This window comes from Harpia harpyja, chromosome 1 (genome assembly GCF_026419915.1).
Source record: "Harpia harpyja isolate bHarHar1 chromosome 1, bHarHar1 primary haplotype, whole genome shotgun sequence".
Classification (NCBI taxonomy): Eukaryota; Metazoa; Chordata; class Aves; order Accipitriformes; family Accipitridae; genus Harpia; species Harpia harpyja.
This window is the reverse complement of record NC_068940.1, coordinates 29603055-29624066: the sequence shown is the minus strand read 5'-3', so window position 1 is coordinate 29624066 and position 21012 is coordinate 29603055. Positions and strand designations below refer to the sequence as shown.

Genomic DNA, 21012 nt, shown 5'->3' with positions numbered 1-21012 from the left:
CAGGCTTTGTGCATCACTGTTGGGGATCCTGGGTGAGCATCCAAATGCCATCTCAACTGTTGGGAGCAAGGGCACTCCTGCCCATGCCCACACCCCCCTCAGCTGAGGCTGTCTCCCCTTGTCTCCCTGGTTTTGTTCAGGCTTTCCTCCTGGTTGCCTCTCCAGGAAAAACACAAGGCGGTGGCTTTTTTACCAGGTAGGACAGGACTGCAGTTCAGCTTTTACCCTTTTATGCTTTTTTTACTATATATTCAGTGCTTAACACTGGGTTGGATTTTGTACAAAGGAACCCTTCAGAGTTGATCTGACAGGGGAAGACAGGAGAGGCAGAAAGGTGAAATATTACCTTTGGTCTCCAAAGCACCCCTGGGGTTGGTGCAGAATTTTCTGGATTGTTGTAGCACTTGATAAAACTCATCCATCAGGTGCACATGCTGCATCCAACCCGCCTCTGCCTTGCCTTCAGCGCTGGCTGGAGCTCACACGTGACAAATCAGCAGCACCGCGATGGCACTCGGTGCTCCTGCCCAAACCATCTGTTCTGGTCTCTCCACCCACCGCCTCTCCCTGTCCTCTCTGCAACCAGCAGTACCAGGCTGTCACGGGCTCGTCGTGGGCTGCACCTCTTGCCAGGGAGGTACAAGTGAAACCTTGCTATGGGGAGCCTGTGCCATCTTCCTGCAGCTTGGTATCAACCCTTGAACCAGCCTGGCGAGAAGCACCCCTGCTATTGCCAGGCTTCAGCAGCCAGTCACGGGCTGCAGACGGACAAGTGATTCATCTGCACATGCTCTGTGCTGTTTGAATTGGTCACCTCTGGGAAGCAGAAGTAACCCAGCCTTGCTGGGTTCACCTCTGCCGAGACAAGGCAAGCTTAGAAGAAGAATAGTTATACATGTTTCTGAAAGGAGAAGCATAAATCCAAATGGCATCTGCAGCATCTACCACAGCAAAACACCTCCCCAGCACCAGCCCTGCAAACCTGCCTGGGTTGCAGCAGCCAGCCCATCCTGCCCAGCCGCAGGGACCCTGCAGAACACAGCGGTGGGCTCCGAGGACACCAGCCTGCCTGCGCCCACGTCAAGGCACACCACCATGCAGGAGGACGGGCGTGAGGCTCAAGGGCAGCACTGTCACCCCAGAGTCCTTGCTCCCACACCTGCCGATGCACACACATCCCCCTCGGGTCACGTCCACCCGAGGTCCCACTCCCAGGCTCTTAACAGCCCCAGTAGGGACCGCGCAGCCGTGGGTCCCACAGGCAGGCCTGGAAGCAAAGCTGTCTCCAGCGGGTACGGACGGCATCTTGGGGCTGCAGACCCCCAGCGCTGCCGGGATGCGCCCCATGGTCAGAGGTCTCACGGCACCACACCAGAGCCCAGAGCAGCCACCTCCATCCCGACTGTGGGCCAGGCGAGGGAGGTGGCTGCTGTTTCTGAGCACGACGGTACAGACAGCAGGAGGGCTGTGACAACAGGAGAGGAATTAGAAGAGTTCTCTTAATTACCATCTTCCCCATCTAGTAGAGCGGGTGGGAGAGCGGCAACTGGAATCAGCTCCATCCATCGGGAAGGGGGCCTTGGGCTGCTGCTCCAGCATGGGCTTCCTGGTGACCCCATAACGCAGGCGACTGGTTTTGGGGCTGATGGAGCCCTTGCTGCTGTGTGCGAAGCTGGGCTCCCAGAGAGATGCTGACAGGGCTCAGGGGCTGCTGCCACACTTCACCCTGTGGCTTGACAGGACACATTGCACGGAGGCAGCGGGTCACTGCCCCGGCACAGCAGGGACCAGGGTGCTCAGGTCCTTCAACAGCGAGGGCACAGTGCTGCCGTGCCCCTCGGGGACAGGGCAGGACCCACCACTCTGTCCCTCCTGTGACACCCCTTCCCAGGGGAGGGCTGATGCCCGCTCCCCCAGGCGACCCTCCTGCCTTGCCCGATGAGCAGGTCGGTGCATTGGTCACTGCACCAGTCCATGCCCCGGTGCCCAGGAACCGGTTGCAAACACCCAGCTGGGCCTCCAGCACAACCGACTGCACCGAGACACCCGCAGAGTCCCAGCGCCAGTTTCTCCCGGTGATCTCTCCAGGGTTCATGGCTCTTCCAGAGATTTTTCCCCACGGCCACAGTCTCCAGCCAGCGGTTCAGCACAGGCAGCGAGGAGAAGCTGGCCTGTCTCAGTCACAGGGCCACCTGTCACAGCTCTTCTCAGCTTCGTTATCACCCCTGCTTTATTACAGGCAGAGTAAATTGCTTTTGTCTGAAGCGGGATAATGGCCAGAAGAGTGACTGCGTGGAAATGGCATTTTCATGAGGCTGGTTCCTCCCCAGCAGTGACTTGCATATTAAGCTCAGCCTGTTTGCAAGCAAGCCCAGGGGCTTCTCTGCTGCCCTGCCCGCACCCTCCTCCCTGGAGAAGGCGCCCGAGCAGCCCCCCCAACCCACCGGGGTCCGGGACTGTGCCAGGGACAGCACCCTGGGGTGCGGGAGGGGTGCCCAGCTCCAGCCCGCTGAGCACCCTCGCCACCCCAGAGGAGACCTGGCCGCAGCGGGCAGCTGCCCCCCGCTCCACAGAGCCGGAGGGGCTGCGTGGGGGGCACAGCCCTTCCCAGGCACAGCAAGCAGAGCTGCCAGCCGGCTCCCCCTGCTCCAACCACCCTCCCCAGGGATGGGGAGCCGAGAAACCCGTCTCCAGCTGCCTCCTCCATGCACAAACCCAGCCAGGAACTTGGCGACACCCTCGCACCTGGGGCTGGGGGCATGGCCCCACACGCAGCCCCCGGGGTCAGCACCACCACAGGGCTGCTGGGTCCTGCACACAGATCTGGTGGGGTCCTCTCCTCTGACTCTGGCTCACAGGATTTCATATAAACTCAGCAAAATTAATCTCTTCTAATAAAACCTGTTATTTTTAAAGCTCGCCTCTAGGTTTTGCAAATTACTATACCACACAGCAATTTGTTTACTCTCCATTTGAGGTGATTTGCAGCCTTTTACCCTCCCCAAAGCAGCTGTGGCTCTTCCTTTTCCTCCTCTGTAGACTGTTTTTTACTGTGCCAGTGGCCAATACCTCCTGCTCCTTCTCTTCCCCCCCCAGTGATACGGTTCCCTGACGAGGAGTGTCCAAGTGCAGCACAAACCCCCACAGCTCTGCCGGGGAGAGCTACGGCACAGAGGCTGTTATTACTTGTGGCAAAGCAGAATCTCCAACAACAGCTCCCTTGCCCTGCAGCTGCTTAATATTTTCTCCTGACAAAGTACCCTGCATGTTTACAGGCTCCTGTGCCATTTGCTCCCCTGAGACCGTGGCTCTGCAGGTGAAACCCCCAGCCAGCGGCGAAGGAGAGCATGGCTCTTGCCACATCCCAGAATCACCAACCACACCGTGCCCTTCCTCTGCCGCCAGCACTGGCTGACACCGGGCCAGCGGCTTTTGCTATTGTTACTCTAACACATGACAAATCGTTCCATATCAGCAAAGCGAGAGGTGAGCGCTCCGGGGATTAATAAACTGCAAAGCAGCCGGGGGACTCCTGGTAGCTAGGACCAAGCTGGGAGCTCCTCTCCCACAGATGGGGCAGAGCCCAGCCCCGGGGGGCAGCCAGCACCCCCACTTCAGGGACCCCGACCTCCCGCCTGGCTGGAGACAAAGCCTTCGCTCTGGGTGCCCAAGCAGGGGTCAAGGCTGGCACCCGGCAGCACAGAGAGGGGCCAGACCCCAGCAGCCCACCCAGCCTCCCCACTGCACCCAGCAGCCGTGGTGCGGAGCAGCCCCTGCTCACCTAGGACCCGGCCGTATCCTGCATCTATGGGACAGCATCACCCCACTCCCAGACAGGGCAGGGGAAAGAGCTCCCCAGCTGCAGCTTTTAAATGCTCTGAGCCCTCAGCTGCAGGTGATGATGCCCATGCCCATCCTCATTCGCATCCCCATCCCCGCTGGCCCCAGCCCAGCGCCCAGCAGCAGCCTCAGCTGTGCCCCTTTTTAGCCAAGACAGTGCCAAAGCCACGTCCCCTCGCCGTGCCAGGGACAGAGACCACAGACCCGCAGTGGCTTCATTTAAAGAGCTTTATTAGCTGCAGCAGGTCTGGTGGCGGCAGGCTGGGCGGCGCAGGTGATTGGCGGTGGGGGAGCAGCGCCCGGCACCCTGATGGGGAGACTCGGGACCCCCTCTCCCTCCCCACAGCCCCATCCCCACTGGTGGTTTTACCCGTGGGGGCACCGGGGACGGGCTCTGCCATTTGCACTGTGACACAGGAGCCCGTGAGCCGGACCCCGGCCGGGACGCCACAGTGCCACGGCACAGGAGGAAGGGGAGCTCAGCCAAGAGCCACGCCAGCACGGGCAGCGGGGACGGAGCGAGGGTGGATGGGGCCGATGGCCGAGCCCCCCTTCCTCCGTGAAATGCAAAGGGCCAGGAGGAGCGATGGGTGAAAGTGGGCCAGCTCCGACGGCACGGCTCCCTGGGCACACGCAGACTGCGGGCAACTGCCTGGCTGGGCGATGCCGCGGCACAGCCCGCAGCGCCATGGCTGTGCTGGGGAGCGTGCCGGGAGCGTGCCGGGAGCGTGCCGCGCTGTCCTTCCTCTGCTGAGCTCGGGCCTTGTCGTGCTGGGGTGGCTTTGGGGCAGGCAGGGGCGGGGAGAGGCGATATACACGGTCTATAAGATGAATGCTGGAACTTATATACGCGCTGCGGGGCTGGAACAGAGCAACTAAACTGGGCCTCCTACGGGAACAGACGGTTCTGCAAAGCATGAGGGAGGGCAGGGAGGGTCCCGCGGGCAGGGGGGGCCTCCACCGGGCACGCAAAGCTGGGGCGCATCACGGCCCGTGGCACCGCGGGTGGCAGCAAGCAGCGGGGCGCCCACCCGCACGGGGCCGGTGAGGACGGGGACCACCGTGTGTGGGCGCACGCCCCGGCCCCAGGCACGGTCCCAGCAACGCCCCCCCGGCGCGGACGCGGTCCTGCTCCCACACCGAGCCCCGGCACCGCTGCACCACACGGCTGGGGAAGAAACCGAGGCGGCAGCGGCCGGCGGGAGGAGGAGGTGGTGGGGATCGGTGGGCGAGACGGGGTGGCGGGGCCAGTCTCTGGCAGGGCGCGCGGGACCCTCGACGGCTCCGCTGAGTCCGGGGCGGCGGGGGGCTCCGGCGTGTCCCCCCCCCGGCACCGCCCGCCTACAGCACACAGGAGGCGTCTGCCGAGCGCTTCTTCAGCTCCTTCCCGGCTTTGTGGTGGTGGTGGTGGTGGTGCGCGTGGGCTGAGCCCGGCGCGGCGGGGTCCGGCAGCGGGGCGCCCCGCAGCTGGGTGTCCTGGGGGTGCCCCACGTCCCCCGCCGCCTCCACCCGCAGGTACGCCTTCACCTTGTGGTGCCGTGCCTTGCCGTCGCTGGAGTCGATCACCCGGCACTCGTAGGTCCCCTCGTCCTCCGGCTTCACCCGCGACAGCCGCAGCTTGTGGGAGATGTTGCTGCCGACCACCTTCACCACCTGCGGCGGGGCAGACGGGGGGGTCAGGCGGCCCCCGGGACCCCCCGCGCCCCCCAGACACCAGGGTCAGCGCCACCCCCGATGGCGTGCCGCCACGCCGCGCCCCGGCTGCGTGCTGGGGAGGACATGGCAAAGGCGGGCGAAGCCGGGCGGTCGGCACGGGGGGACCCCGGCCCTGGCCCCAGACCGCGGGACGACGGAGTCCCTGGCGCGCGCCCGGCTGCGCGGGGCTCGGAGATCAATGCGGAACCATGCCGGCTAATTAGCTTTTCTACCAAATTGATTCGCTCTCAGTATTTATCACCCAATGAAATTTAAGACTTATTCACTAGCCAGAGCTGCGGCTGCTGTTGGGCTGGGTCAATAAATCAGATTTATAACCCGCCCCGAGGCCCCTGGCTCTGTTCCCTATAATCACACTGGATGGCAAAGGCCATTTTTCTACTTGCCGCTGCATTTGTTAGCTGAAGATTTTATGGTGTTTAGAAATGGGGCTGGGAGCCGCGACCAAAGAGATACAAACTCCCGGCCCAAAAGGCAAAGGAGGCAGCGCCGAAACGTGGGCAGCAGCGTGGGGACCAGGGCCCCTCACCGGCCCCTCCGACGGGCTGAGCTGCTGCAGCCGTGAGGGCAGCCAGCACCTGCGCATGCATGCACATGCACACGCAAGCACACGCATGCACATACCAGCACATGCGAGCACATGCGAGCAGCTGCCCTGCGCCCCGTGGGCTGCTGGGAGGCGGCCGGTGCCGCACGTCAGGGCTGGGGCTGGGGCTGCTCAGAGCCCACCTGCAGCCGTGAGCACCCATCCTGCAGCGCCAGGGATGGGGGTCCGGGGGGGCCGATCCCACCGCAGGGCCGTTTCTCCAAGGCAGGCTCCGAGCTGCTCCCGAGACAGGGCAGGGGGTGGCGGGGGCTGCGGGGCGGGAGGGAGGCGAGCTGCCGGCCCCGGTGTGAGCGTGCCAGGGCGCCGAGGCCATCACGGGAAAGGAGCTTCAAAAAAACCCCTTTGTGTCAGAAGAGCAAGGAATCACTTACCGAAATTAATGGCTGGGAAATTTAGAGCTAATAAAAGAAAACCCCGGGTTGCTGGTGCCGCTGGTGGCTGTGGAGCCGCTGCCCAGCAGGTCACCGAGCCTCAACCCACGGCTCGGTTATGAGCGGGAGGGATAATTTTATGACCGGTCGTAACGCTCACGGCTTCGCAGGCTCGGGCAGGGCAGTGACGGCCGGTGCTGCCCCGCGGGAACGGGGGGAGAGACCCCCCGCACAGGCAGGGCCGGACAGACGGCCGCAGGTTGCCCAGCCGCAGCTCAGCCCTGCAATGCACCGCTGCTCGGCAGCAAAACAGCGAGTTTAAAGAATTGAAGGGGGAAAAAAATAAATCCAGACCCATTGTGTTTGCTACCACATGGCAAAGGGAGGCGGCAATTTTCCTCTCTGCACCCCCGCAAAGCACGGTGGCTCCAGGCAGAGCCAGTACCGGCGCCTCCAGCACCAAGTGTGTTTTGGTGGATAAAAAATGGCCAAGGGGGTGCCTGACGCGGTGGTTTCTGCATATGATTTACATCGTCTCGCATTGTTTGACGCTGCCGTTTGTTCTCAGTCAATTGCCTCTGTGGCTGTAACATACATTTTATCACAACCGCTTGTGGTGGTGTCTTGCCCGTGTTCATTTATCTCCTCCATTCTGTAAACACTTAATAATCAAGGACATTTAAAATAACAAAAAACAAGGTTTAAAACTCAAGCCTCTCCCTGCTGGCTTGATCTGGAGGAGACGGCAGAAGCATCGCACCCCGAGCGCTTCAAAATAAATCCTGGTTACACATGCACACGCATCGATTACATTCCAGCATGCAATTAACTGCCTAATTATGCTGAAAAATGCAACGGTCGAGCTGAGGGGGAGCACTGGCCCCGGGATGGCTCCGCAGCTCGGGCACCCGCCTCGGCCTCTCCTGCCACCCTGGCTGGGCTCCATGCGGCTGCGCTGGCTGTGCCGCGGGACCTGCCTTCCCTCGGCTCTAACATGGCACCAGCTCCCAGCCACATTCCCTGCCCGGCGCAGGATTTGGCCCCCAGTCGTCATCAGGCACTGGGACCCCGACATCCTCACCGGGGGGAGCAAAGCGCTGCGCCCTGGGAGCAGGGATGGGGGGGATGGAGGGGACCAGCAGCCCTCCCGAGCCGTGCAAGCAATGTTTTGCAAAGTTTCCTGCCGGGTCCTGCCGCCCGTGGTGGGCAGCATCGACCCCAGGGACTGGCAGCGCTCGGGCTCTGGCCGCTCCGGCTACAGCCCCAGCGCTTTGCTGGTCGTGGGGTGGCGAGCCGTGGCACCCCAGCGAGGGACAGATCCGGGAGGCACCCGCTGGGGTTTGGATGTGGATTGTGGGCGCATCGCGGTGCCTATCGTGGGAATGGTGGCAAAGGGGGCTGAAACCTCAGGGACCCACGGCATGAATAGATTAAAGGGGATATGGTCCCCGTGGGGGATTCATTACCGGCAAGAGAATCTACAGGCGCTGCTCCCCACAGATGGGAGATGAGAGGCGATGCCCTCGGTTGTGCAGTTTTCTGGCATTTTACCCCTTGTAAATGACCCTTTGTCATTTTCCGGGGCTGAGAGTTGGGCAGAGGGACTGATCCACCCGGCCCCGAGGAGCTGTGGGCGCATGGCGAGCCCCGTCCCCCCTTGCTCACTCAGCGAGGGAAAAATGGAAGAGCCAGAAGAGGCTGCCAGGGCAGGGGTGATGGTGGGAAGCGCTTTCCGATAGTGCTCCGTTTCTGTGGCACCCCCAAACACGGAGTCCCCCGAGGCAGGGAGAGACAGCGGCGAGGGGGGGTACGCGCCTGACAGTGGGAGGCCGAGAGCGTTTATTTTGTTTAATTGATTAGTGTCTCCTCATTCTGTTCACGTGAGCCTAAATGGCTTTGGGATGCTAATCCGGTGAGTAAATTAGATTATTTTCTCCTTAGCATAAACGTGTCCCTCAGATGCCGACAGGAGCCGGACGGGGCTCACAGTCAGGCTGCTCCCAGAATGGAACTGGGGCAGATCCAGCCCACCCTGCGGCACGGCAGCACCAGTGGGACCAGCGCACCCCCCCGCCTCCCAGGACACCTCGTCCGGGGCGCCTGGCCTTGCACAGAGACACAAACCCCAGGAGACCTCCCACCCTCCCCAGCTCCATGCAATACTGAGCACCGGCATTGCAGGGAAATGTTCCAGCCGAGCCCTCAACCGGAGCCCCTGCAAGAACCATTATCCAAACTCACGCTTATTTTTGTCGCGTCCTTCCCAGGCTCCTCCAGCGGTGATGCTTTCAGCTGCTGGGAAGAGCGGGGTGGGGAGGGAGACCAGAGAGGGAAGAGAAATTGTCAGCTCGGCTGGGAGGAGGCAGGAGCCCGCCAGACCCCTGCCCACCCCCAGGATGGCTGCCCCGAGCGAGGAGGAAGAGGAGGGAGACGGGAGAAGGGGGCTGCTCAGCCCCAGCAAACCCGGGAACCCAGGGCAGATGGGAGCCACACGGGGCAGCCGGGAAGGGAACGGCAGCACCGGAGCGCCACGGCAGCCGGGGGGGGACAGGGTGCTCACCCGTGGGTCCCCGCTGCAGCTCGGCTCCATCAGCGGGTGCTCCCCGTGACCCAGGGCTGGGGACGGAGCCCCACTCGCTGCGGCATCACCGCTGCGGCAGTGACCCCTGTCCCTGGCAACCCCGGCCCCCTCACAGCCAGCACTGCCCCGATTACCATAAATATTCCCGAAGCAGCTGGCAAGCTGGGCAGCAGCCTGAATCCCCTTCGGCAGCCAGCGGCAGTGCCAGGGACCAGGCGTCCGGGCTCCCCGCTGCGCCACGCAGCCCGCTCCCCACACCGGGCGTCCCCAGCACCCCTCGCCCTGCCACCCCTCACCCCCGCAGCCCCCTCGGCCCCCCCGGCAGCGCTCCCGAGCAGCAGCACTTCCCCGATGCTTCTCTCAATTTATGGTAATACCAGCAGCAGCTCTGCCAAAGACACAATAATAAAGGCTCATTAAAATACCTAAAGCTGCCTTCCCATTATTTGGCCCTTATCTCTGTGTGAACAGAAAGAGAAATAAAGAGACAGCTGTTTGCTGAGACCGATACACACGGAAATGGGGAAAACAAGAGAGGGCTGGGGGGGTGGAGGACGTGGGGACGGATACAAGGGGACCAGTTTGCGATGAGATGGGAGAAGGCACAAGCACAAAGACAAAGCCTCTGCCTGGGATCAGTCCCAGGGGATGGGCCACGTGGCCCCTCGGCTAATTGGGAAGGGCGGCCAGGACAGCCCAGCCTCGCCGGCCCCAGAGCATCCTCGGTGCAGCCAGATGCCGGGCACCCCACGCATGGTCCTGCACCGCGGCACCCCCAGGCTCCTCTCTGCCCACGAGCGCGGAGCGGAGGGGAGCGAGACCCTGCTGTTTGCAGGTCCGGTCAGCGCTGGGGATGCTGCTGCGGGACGGGACCCCCCCCGAACCCCAACAGCTGCTGCAAGCAAAGCCCCGAGTGAGTGCAGGGAAGGGCTCTGCCTGTCGATGCTGCTGCCGGAGCGGGAGGACGAGGGGCATTACCTGGTTGGAAGCCCACGTCTGTTTGTCCGTCCAGTCCTTGTGGTTGCGGACGTACCACCACTGTATCTCAAGGGAGTAGGAGGGGGAGCCGCTGCCTCGGAAGGAGCACGCCATCTCCACGTCCTCGCCCGCCTGGGCCGTCATGTCGTGGGGCGTCTCGGTGAAGAGGGCTGCAGGAGACAGAGCAAGGGCTGCGGGCGCCTGCGGGGACGCGCCACCGTCCCGGCGAGGGATGATGCCACCGGCCACGCGAGCGGGGTCACCAGGAGTGCCCGGACCCTTCCCCGGCCAAACAGACCCGGCACCCTCAGCGGAGGGGACAGGTCCCTGCCGCACAGGTGGACCCCCCCCCCCCCGTCCCTGGCTGCCCCTCGCCCACCCCAGTGCCCCTTCCCCGGCACCGGCAGAGCCGGCTGGTCCCCCCCGGCCCCTGGCACTTTGCAAAGAGCAGCGGGAGGAAAGAGAGAGAGCAGGAGCCTCTGGGCCCCCCTGCTGCCATACCACCCCCCGGGACCTCTGCCCCAGAGCGTGCACGGGACCCTACGCACCTCCGAGGTGTAATAAACAAAGCAAGCATGATCGCATCTCTGCTTAGATCAGAGCATAAACGAAAAACAAATCCTTGTTTAATGCGGCCCCCAAACAGTCTCCCACATGCCATATGGTTTGCTTTCCTTGCTCAAAACAAATATTGTTCGGAGATGTAATTAGAATTCTTTTCATCTCCTCTGGAGAGATTATTGTTCCTCTGTAAAGATGGTCCCCGCGTGCAGGTCACCAGCAAATGTTATTGTCACAGTCTGCGGCGGCTTCTCCCCAGCATGGCATGGCACGGCACGGGGACAGGGGCTGAGCCCCCAGTGCTGGCACGGCCGGGCCCAGGGCTGCCAGCCTCCCCGCAATCCCCTGGCCACCGTTTCGGCCACAGAGGCAGGCAGGGGCTGCAGGCAGGGGCAGGGGCTGCGGGGGTCACCTGCCCTGTCCCCACCGCCCGAGAGGCATCACTTTGGGGCCAGCAGCGGCACTGGGATGAACTGGTTCAGCTGGACTCTCCTCCAGCATGGGGCCAGCCATCCCTGCCTCGCCATGAGCTGCGGCACGTGGTGCCCAGCCCCGGTGGGTCACAGAGGCCGGACCAGGGTCCTGCTGTATCTGCACCGGGTGCCCTGTGCCCTCCCGTCTTCACCAGTCACCTCGTGCCACCGGCGCTGCCGGCTCACAGTCACCGCGCAGGTCCCTCCGGTGCCACCGGAACCCCCTGGGACACGCACCCCGTCGGGAGCGGCGTGTAGCTCCCTGGGGCTTCTCGCCAAGCCCTGATCCCCTCTGAAAATGAATTATTATCAGCCCAGACAGAAAAGTTAATACCTTTAATATCTCCCCGTCCCTCCGGACGCATGGAAATCCCATATACTTATCGCTTTCCTTTAATCCATCTTAGCAGGGGAACTGAGGGAAATACCCAACATAAGGGTTTAACAAACCCGGGTCTCCCGGTGGGATTCCCGGCACGGCTCCTGCACCCCCGTTCGCCCGGGACCCCGGTGCCGGCAGCCGCACGGGCTCTGTGCCGGAGGGAATCCCGGGCCGGGGAACAGCTCCGGTGGTCGAGGGTTGCAGGAAGAGCAGGAGGGTCTGGCGCTGCCTGGTGCCAGCTGCTCCTCGGCAAAGGGCTCATCCGTGCTCCTGCTGCGGTGATGCTGGGGCCGTTACGTCCAGCCATTAACCAACACTCGCCCACCTGTTCCCCAGCCATGGCCCGGGATCGGGCTTTTGCTCCGCAGGATTCCTGACGGCAGGAGCGATGGCCAAAGCCAGAGGGTCCCGGCAGAGCCTGCGCCAGCCCCCCGGGACCCCGCGGCCCTGGCCAGGCATGCGGAGCAGAGGCAGGGACGATGACCTGAGGGCTCCAGCCGTGTCCAAATGACTCTGAACACAATTAAAATCCGCTCCCACAGACGGGAATTTGGCAGATGAGCGGAGAGAAGGCTTGATTGAATCAAGCACCTTCTTTCTTTCAGATTTTAATTGGGAAGCGTATGTATTAATTAACCCCAGGGCTTGGCCGCCTCAAAGTGTATCCAAAGGAGGGCAGGTCCCGCTGATGGACCTGCCGGCCCCGCGGCAGCCCCTGCCCCGGCAGCCCCCTCCCACAGCATCCCTGGGGACCGCAGAGCCCACTGCTGTCTCCAGAACCCCGACCCCCCTCCCCATGGCCAGCCCTTCCCCACTTCCCCAGCGCAGCAGCTGTGAGCGACAAGCTGGAAGCTCCTAACAGACAGTCAGTCCATAAACCAACCCGTGAAAGAGGGATGGATGGACGGACAATAAGGTCTGACAGCAGGAGGGAAGGTGAGGCCGGTCCCTCCCTCCCGCCCTCCACATCCCAGCCCTTCGTCCCCCTCTTCTGCCTCACTGCCAGCCCCATCCATCCCAGCTTCCTACCCCATGGTCCCTCTGCGGGGAGGGGGCTCCAGGACCCCAGTGCCAAGGGATGCAACACAGCTGGTGCCTGCAGGGCACTGGGCTGTGCTGGCCCTCCCGGTCCCAGTAGTCACCCTGGGACACCCCAGATGGGGGGGCAGCCAGGCCACCGCTGGCGCGGCCCCCAGCCCCAGGATCATGGCAGGACAGTCCCACGTGGCACCACGAGAGCGGAATGTGGCTGATGGCCCAGGAGAGGTGCCAGGAGAGCGGGCTGAGCCCCACACCGGCCAGAAACACCAGAGGGGGACGGCAGCTCCCGGGGGACAGGGAAGCCCTTTTGCCACGAGAGCCGCCCGGGAGAGCTGCGGCTGGGCCATCGGGGACAGGGTGCCTTGGTGAGGCGAGGAGGAGGCAGAGGCATCTCCGGGCTCTGTGTCTGCAGGAACAAGTGACCAGTGTCATCAAGTCACCCTTTTGCTGGGGGCAGACCTCTCTTGGTCTACCCGGTCCGCGCTCACTTGCGCAGCCTTTGCACGGGATGGGACGGGTGGTCGGTACCGGGTGGGCCGTGGAGCCAACCCCCACGTGGGAATCCGAGAGCTCGAGTGTTTGCAGAGCTGCTGAACTCCAGCACGAGCATTTAACTGTGCTTTTCCAGGGCGTGCTAAAAACCACCCTCACACTGAGCTGACACGCAGCCCCTTGGCTGGCTCAGCCCCGGGCAGGCTGCAGCTGGAGCCCCGGCACAGCCACGTCTGCCGGGCACCCTCCGTCCCGCGCACCGGTCGGTGACCGGGCGCCCGAGCCAGACCGACCCCCCCCGCCCCGTGCGGCAGCAGACGCCGAAGCAAAGGGCAGGAGTGCCAGACCCGCGGCTGCTGGCAATGGTAACACAAAGAATTGCTTTAATCGGGGCTGTGGCGTCTGGAAGTGATGGGCAGTTTGGGGACCCGCCGGAGGTCAGTCGGGAGGGGCTGTGGCAGTAGGGTGGAAAGGCACTCTGGGTCCGCAGAGCCCCCTCGACCCCCAGCCCCCTGCCACCATGGGGCCACCGGGACAGGCCACCTTTGGGGAGGAACAGAGGGGCAGAGAAGATCCCGGCTCCCCCCGGGCAGCCCCCAGCCACGAGCAGCCCCACAGCCGGGCACGGACCCCGCACTGGGGCGGCCAAGCTGCCCGGACCCTGCTCCCACCGACACCGCTGGTGGGGACAGGGGAGAGCCGAGGTGCCAGAGCTGACCAGCGCCCCGGCCCCCTGCCCGCCCCAGGCCCCTCCGTACCCAGCACCATCCTTCTCCCCGCCGCTGACATTGGTGCCGTGTCCTCGCAGGGGAAGGGAGGGGGCTGGCGACGGGCTGGCTGCTCCGCGTGCTTTATGGCCTGCTACCTGTCATAAACTGAGCAAATCAGGATCAATAAATCTTCCAGGAAACAAAAATCAGGGGAAATAAAATGAACTCAATGGGGAAACACAGATAAACGGAATTGAAAACGCCTGCTGGGACAGCTTGGTGCTCTCATAAACCGGAGATATACAGGCTGCCACGCTCCCTCCCCACGGCGGGCAGGATTCATTACTGCGGCCCCCGCTCGGCATGGGCAGGAGGGCTGCCGGCAGCGAGCGGGCAGTGGGGAAAGGGTGGCTCCCACCCACCCGTGCCAGGGGCAAGGCCAGGTCGTGCATCACCCTGGGTACCTGGAAATGACCCACCAGACCCCCGCCCCGTCCCCCTGCCCTGTCCCCCCTGCTGTCCCTGCCCTGTGGAGCACGCAAGGCCACGCAGCCCCGGCGAGCCTGGCCAGGACCCTGCCCGCTGCCTGCAGTTTTGGTGGAGCCCTGCAAGGAGCCGAGCTGGCTTTCCCGGACCCCCCCAAGGCACCAGCCGCCGGCTGCTGGGACAGCCATGGCTTAAACAGGGATGTGGGCATGCCCTCAGGTTAGCGTTCGTGTAAACATATATTGGAGGACGATTAAATACATACTGAACGTTTGCAAATGCGTGTTAGTCACCTAGTTAGCACTCGTGCTTGCTCCACGAGTTATTTACCCCACCAAACCATTACAGCACTGGTCAATCAGATGTTTCTTTCTCTGCCTAAACGAGCAGCAGCCCCTCGCCAGAGCTGCAGCCGGGCCGGAGGGGCGGCAGGCGGCGGTGGCGGGGGGCTAGCTCCGTCCTGCGCTGGGCAGGGACAGGGGCTGGGGGCTTCCCAGCCTCCCCCAGCCCCAGGGGAGGAGGATGCCCCCGGGCAGGCGGGTGCAGGACCGTGCCGCCTCTGCCGCCCCTCGTCCCTCCCTCCGGCTGCCGCTGTTATGCCATGGGCTGCGATCAAGTGTGGCTTATTCTTCCCTTCACAAAGCTCCCAGTCATAATTCATGGTTTATTATGGTTCGGTGAGTCAAGACACTTAGAGGACTAATTGCTGGCTCAGCCTCACACTCCTGTCATCCGCTCCCTCGGCGGCCCCCTCCCCACGCCCCCGGCAGCAGGAGTGTGCCATGAGACACGGCGGGAAGGGAACTGGCCCTGGATATGGCCACTGCAGCCCTGGGTCCGCGCTGGGGCGAGGGGCACCCCAAGCCTGGCTGAAGGCATGCCCCCGGCAGCTCCGATGGAGTCTGGCCCCAAGTGCTGTCAGAAGCCGCGTCCCGCCAACCGCTCGGCCCCCCAGGCTGCGTCCAGGCGAGCCGGTCCCCACCAGCACCCAGATCTGCCAAGGGTACCGGCAGGTCGGTGTGGCCATCACCACCCACCCACCCTGGGGGCTGCACCGCTCTCACACCGGCTTTCCACCACCGGCAGCTCCCAGCACAGATGCCACCAGGGCCCCCCCGCCACCACGGGGCAAAATGAGGCAGAAGAAAGCAGGCGGCACTGCCAGGAGAGCCGAGCTGCTCCCTCCCTGCCGGCTGCGGAGCATGTGTATGGAGATCCCCCAGAGAGAACCTTGCGGAGGTGCCGAGACAGCCATCCCCTCCCTGTGCCCCCCAGCCCCGCTGTCTCCATGCTCTCCAGCTCGGCACCAGGGCTGTCGGCAGTGCTCAGCCTGGGGATGGCTGCCGAGGGCCTGCTCCTGCTCCTGCTCCTGCCCACTGGCGAGTCCACACAAACCCTGCCCTGCATCCCCAGCATGGGGCTGGCTCCCGACCCGATGGGTTTGTGCCGCCCCGCGCGCCTGCACCGCTGCAGGAAAAGCAAACGCGTCTGACAGCAACTGCAGCCGACGGCGCCTTCCCCTCCCCAGGTACCCGTGTTCCCCCGGCTGATGGAGGGGGACAGTTGACTGCAGAGGCACCGATGTCCAGCCGGCGGCAAAGGCGCTTGAGACGCATCCCGGCACGTGCACCGGTCAGTAACCGCAGGAGGGACGGATCCTCCTTGGTGCCATGGGGCCCCTCCGCCCCTCGGCACAGGCTGCCTGTGCAGGAGCATCCCCGGGAGATCAGAAGGCACAGGAGGCATCCCCCGGGGGGACCTGGGAGCAGAAGCCTGCGTACCGCTCCAGCACGCTGGCTGTGCCGGGCCCACGCTGTCCCCGCAGCAGGGACGTGAGGGTTGCTGGTGTGTGCTATGCAGGTTGGGCTGAAACCTCCCTCCTCTTCCCATCTGCCCGTTAACATCTGCGAATGCATCTCCTCCTGACAAGCCTGCGAGCAGGGATGCTGACCTCGGGTCGCCAAAAACACATCATGGCCACAAAGCGGTACATAAACACAGCAGTGCGATGGACGGTGTCACCGGCGAGAGCAGGGCAGGCAGCTCCAACTCTGGCAGCTGTGCCAGGGCAAAGGGCTTCGGTGGTGAGCGGCCGGCGGGGACGGGATGAGGGATGGGGCTGGAGCCCGGGACGGATCCAGCCACAGATGCACTCGGGCAGCTCCTGGCCGTGCTGGCGGGTGCCGGCCTGGTGAGCACCCACCCAGTGCCGAGCCACTCGCAGCCTGGCCCCGGCACCGCAGGAGCGCTGCTCTCCTCCGGCAATTTCCAAGAGAAGTGTCAGGCTGGAGTGCTGCAAACGCTGGCCGGGGATGGGAGGGCTCCCGCTGGCACGCTGGGGACGGGAGTGCCATTTCTCTGCCCCTATTTACTGTCATATTAGCAGCAGATTTAGCTCAAATTTGCAGCATAAATTAAAAACAAAAAAAAAATCCAGCTAATTCAGTGACTGTGATCAGGCCAGAGCCCACCTTGCCAGGGAGCTGGAATTAACCTTGAAACCTGCGAGTATTTCTAACAGTGAACCATTATGGCTGGGCTGTCCCCCAGCTCCTGCCCTCCCAGCAGCCTCCCCACTGCCCGGGTTTTACCGCCGCGGCAAAAGAGACGCCAGCGGTGACAATCCTTTCCCAGCCCGGCCCTGGCTATGAGGAGCTTTCCCCAGGCAAGGGGACTGGCTGCTCCCAGCTGGCTCCGGGGGAGTCGTGGTTCTCAGACAATTCCCTCCCGAGGGGAATGAGGAAGAGCAGTTATTTGATAGTATAAGTAGCAAAAACCCTAAAATGGCCTGTTACAACAGCTCCCGGTGGGACCCTCGGCAGCGCTGTGCAGCCGTCCTTCAGCCGCCACTCGCCTTGGTGCTGGTCTCTGCCAGGGGATGATTCCCAGCAGGCAGGAGATGATTCCCAGCAGGCAGGGCACCTGGCAGCGGGCAGGAACCGGGATGGGGCAGACAGAAGCTCCGCTCCACTGCAGATCAGCCCCCCCGGTCTCATGCCCAGCACCCAAAACATGAGCCATCGACACTGGCAACCGCTGCGGAGAGGGCTGCCCACGCCATGCACGGTGCTGGTACCTGTCCCGCAGAGCCGGCAGCACCCGGTGCTCACGGGCACAGCGCCCTCCTGCCCGGCGCTGCCCGCCCCATGGCCGGTGGGCTCATCCCGGTACAGCTCGGCACAAAGCACACGGCGCAAGGCATCAACGCATCCGGCACGGTCGAGCCCAGCCGACAGCCCTGGTGCCCGGCCGCACGCCCACCGCAGCTGGAGCGGCAGGGAGGGGGCAGCCAGGTGGGAGGCAAAACTGCAGCCAGGGGAACTGGCCACGGAGAAAAGGAGCCCGGACAGAGCCAGAGCCATCGGCGGATGGGGTCGGGAAGGGCTGTCTGTCCCGAGGTGCACGAGTCTTTCTCGCACCGTGAACCAAAATCCCAGAGGAGCTGCAAAGGGGAGAGCGCCCAGCCGGGTCCCTGCCCGGGTGCCTGCCCGGCCCCGGCCCCCGGAGCGGCACCTGCCGAAGCGGGAAGCGAAGCGGAGCCTCCGGCTCCTCGGCCCGCTCTGGGTCCCCGCTCCCCGGCACCGCAACGCTGCCCACGGCTCCCGGACCGTGCGCAGCCGCACCGGCTGTTTGTTTGATTTGCTGCCTCGCTCACAGGGAACGTTATGATTAAAATTAGCTGTCACTGTCCTAACGTAATAATTCCCAGTGTCTGGCCCATCGTCTGTCAGCTTCTTCAAGGGAAAAGAAAGCACAGACATTTGATGAGAAGAGGTGTCAGAAGTAATTGCGTTGAATGACTGCACGAATAGCAGCAGGAAAAACACATCGGGTGGAGAATTCCCATCAGGAAGCATGAAAAAATCCGGCAGAATGCAAAGTGTTTATGAAAGTAATTGATAGAATAATCATCGGGGTGTGTAAGAAAGGAGAAGGGCAGTACCCCGGGGAGCCGGGGCACCGGTCCCTCCAGCCTTCAGCCCTTCAACAGCAGCTTTATTGACGGTGAGACACTAACGCTTGCAAACGATGCAAGGAAGGAGCCAGGCTTGTCTTCCTCGGGAATGTGAGCTGCTCACCGAACGGCTCTCCCTGCCCTGCTCCTGCTCTGGAGCCGGCAGGCTGGGAAGGCGGCTGGAGCTTCCCAGCTAGCACCGGTTTGAAAGGCGATGGCACCAGCCCAGCGTGCACAGGCTGTCTGCAATGGGGGGCATGAATAATTGAAGGCGCCAGCCTGAGGAAAGCAGAGAGGGGGGGGGGAGAGGCAGCACTGTGGGTAGGGGAGGGATGGTGGGGAGGGATCCTGCGGCTCAGGCGCTCTCCTGGGGGCAGCGGGGCAGATGGAGCCGATCCTCGCTCCAGCTTCGCTCCATCCTTGCTCCAGCCTCGCCCCATCCTAGCTCCATCCTCGCTTGAGGCAGAGCCTTTGCTGTGGGGGCAGGGAAAGGACTTTCTTTGGCTGAGACGTTCGCCCTCCCTGAGCAGCCCTGGCTGCCATGCGAGCGGAGGCACGTTGCTCACGCCCGAGGGCAGCAGGCTGGGGGAGCCGCCTGCACCCCAAGAGGTGGGCACGGCTACCCGCCGCCGCCTGCAGAGCCCACACTGCTCCCTCGCTGCACCCGCTGTGGATAAGTTAAAGATAACAGCCAACGCGCTCCCGGGCTGTGCCGGACCCTCGCGGCGCAGCAGAGGCTCCTCCAGGCCGCCTGCACCGGGCAGAGATGGCGGCGAGCCCCGGACGCTGCCTGCTGCGGGCAGAGCCTGGCAGGACCTGCCCGTCCCCACTGGCCACGGCCAAATCCATCCCGTCGGCCCCGGCCCCCCTCCCGCTCCGTGCCGCCGACCCGGCGGGCTCTCGCAGTGCGGAGGGAAAGCTGTACCAGCGAGTAATGAAATGATCAATCTCTGATCTGCTAAACAGCAATTTATACAGGTTTTCAGCACACACAGTTTTTATCAAATTGGTATTCACCTACTGAACACAAATGGCTTATTATACATGACCCACTTATTCACTGCTTTTCAGTATCGTTAATAAAGGTTTCTGTTGTGATTAAGTGAGTTGCTGCAGAACTGCTCATGGTAGCAAGCCGTAATGTGGCTCCAAAGTGCACTCACCCTCCCGGAATATTTCTTCTCCTTCACTCCCTGCTCCCTCACAGCGACCATTTCACTATTTATTTGCCTATTGCTGAATTTCTGAGGGGAGCAGCAGTGGCTAATGGAGGCTTTTCGCCCACATCTCCTTCTGGCACGCCAGGCTGGCAGGTCCGGAAACCCTCCTGCCTTTATCCCAACGCAAAGGCGGATCATCCCTTCCCTGTGCAGGCAGGTACCCGCCGGCCCATGCACCAAATCGCTGCAGGACACCGCACGTCTCCCCAGCCCCAGCACGGCCCCGAGGCTTCCCGTGCCTGGAGGCTCCTCGGGGCAGAGAGCAGCTCCCCTCCGCACGCCGGGAGCTCCGTAGCCATGCAAGGGGGACGGCTGGGATTTGGGCAGCCAGCACACACCCGGCCATCACTCCTCGGGCTCCGATTTAGACCTGCCCGTGTCACCCCGCAAAGAGCAAGGAGGGTCTCGGCGGTCTCCCCCGGCGGGGCTCTGTCTCCCGTCACCTGCGGGTGGGAACTGCCCCCTATGCTAGGACAGACTTTTTTGAAGGGGGTTGCAGAAAGAGGCTCCCCTTTCCCCACCGCTGGCTGGACCCCAGCCGGGCTTGGCAGCACCGCCAACCCGCCGACCCGCCGCGCACCAGAGCCGGCAGAGGAGCCACGGCAGGTGAGGAACGGGAGACAGGAGAGGACCCTCGCTGCACCCACTGGGAGAGTCGCTCCCATTGCCAGCGGTGCGTGGCAGCGCACAACGATGCACAGCAGCGTGCGCAGGGATGCACGCTTACGTGGTGGTGTGCACGGAGACGCGCGCTTGCACAGGGATGCACACTTACATGGAAGTGTGCACGGGGATGCACGCTTGCACGGGGGCGTGGAGGGCGGCGTGTAGGGGGATGCACACTTATACGGGGACGCACGCTTACACGGCGGTGCGCACGGGGACGCGCACGGAGATGCGCACTTGCACGGTGGGGGGGGGGTGCACGGGGACGCACCGTGCGAAGCCCCCCGGGCTCGGCAGCCCAGCGGCGGAGGCAGAGGCCGCCCCCCCCCCCCCGGGCCCCAGGGACGGGAGCGGCGGAGCCCAGCCCCGGCTCGGCCGGGCCGCCCCGCCTCCCGGAGCCGCCGGCGCGACGGACCGCGACGCGGTGCTGCCCGCGGCGGCGGAGCCCAGCGCCGCCGCGGGCACCGGGACGACACCCCCCCCCGCTCCCGCCGCCCGCCCCGTTGCCCGGGCAGCGGCCGCCCCGACCCGCCGCCAGCCCCGCGCTGCCGTAGACCGCGACCGCCGTGGACCGGCACCCGCGGGGGACCGAGCCCCGGGAGCGCTCCGAGCGCTCCGGCTCCCGCCCCGGCCGCCGCCCGCCGCCCGCCCCGCCGCCCGCGCTCACCGCTGCCCGCCGCCGGGGCGTCCCACGGGGGGTGCCGGGAGGCGGCGCCGAGCTGCAGGTAGAGCCCCAGGTAGTGGAAAATCCCCAGGGCCAGGGCCAGGGCGCCCATCTTGCCGCCGGCGCGTCCGTCCCGGGGGCGGCGGCGCCGCCGGGCCGAGCCCTGTCCCCGGGGCTGCGCCGCGGTCCCGGCGCCGCCGCGCTGCGGAGCTCTTCCCCTCGCGCGGAGGGCGCCGCCCGCCGAGGCGGTGCCGCGGCTCGCCCGGAGC

The 21012-nt window shown here is 64.1% G+C and overlaps 2 protein-coding genes across 3 annotated transcripts; both read right to left on the bottom strand.

Moving 5' to 3' along the window:
* Positions 1 to 4060: 4060 nt before the first annotated feature.
* On the bottom strand, positions 4061 to 21012 carry VSTM2L (V-set and transmembrane domain containing 2 like). Of its 2 annotated transcripts, none has more exons than XM_052783008.1 (4): positions 20747 to 21012; positions 10094 to 10263; positions 8776 to 8829; positions 4061 to 5493 (listed from the first exon to the last, which is right to left on the bottom strand). In XM_052783008.1, the coding sequence occupies exons 1-4, from the start codon at positions 20853 to 20855 to the stop codon at positions 5182 to 5184; spliced, it is 645 nt and encodes a 214-aa protein (XP_052638968.1). In that variant the 5' UTR covers positions 20856 to 21012; the 3' UTR covers positions 4061 to 5181. The 2 variants fall into 2 exon arrangements, with proteins under 2 accessions (XP_052638968.1, XP_052638975.1); XM_052783015.1 differs by having other exon boundaries at positions 8776 to 8826; positions 20747 to 21011.
* On the bottom strand, positions 11170 to 18842 carry LOC128139887 (uncharacterized). Its single transcript, XM_052782979.1, has 2 exons — positions 15976 to 18842; positions 11170 to 15917 (listed from the first exon to the last, which is right to left on the bottom strand). The coding sequence occupies exon 1, from the start codon at positions 18093 to 18095 to the stop codon at positions 16989 to 16991; it is 1107 nt and encodes a 368-aa protein (XP_052638939.1). The 5' UTR covers positions 18096 to 18842; the 3' UTR covers positions 11170 to 15917; positions 15976 to 16988.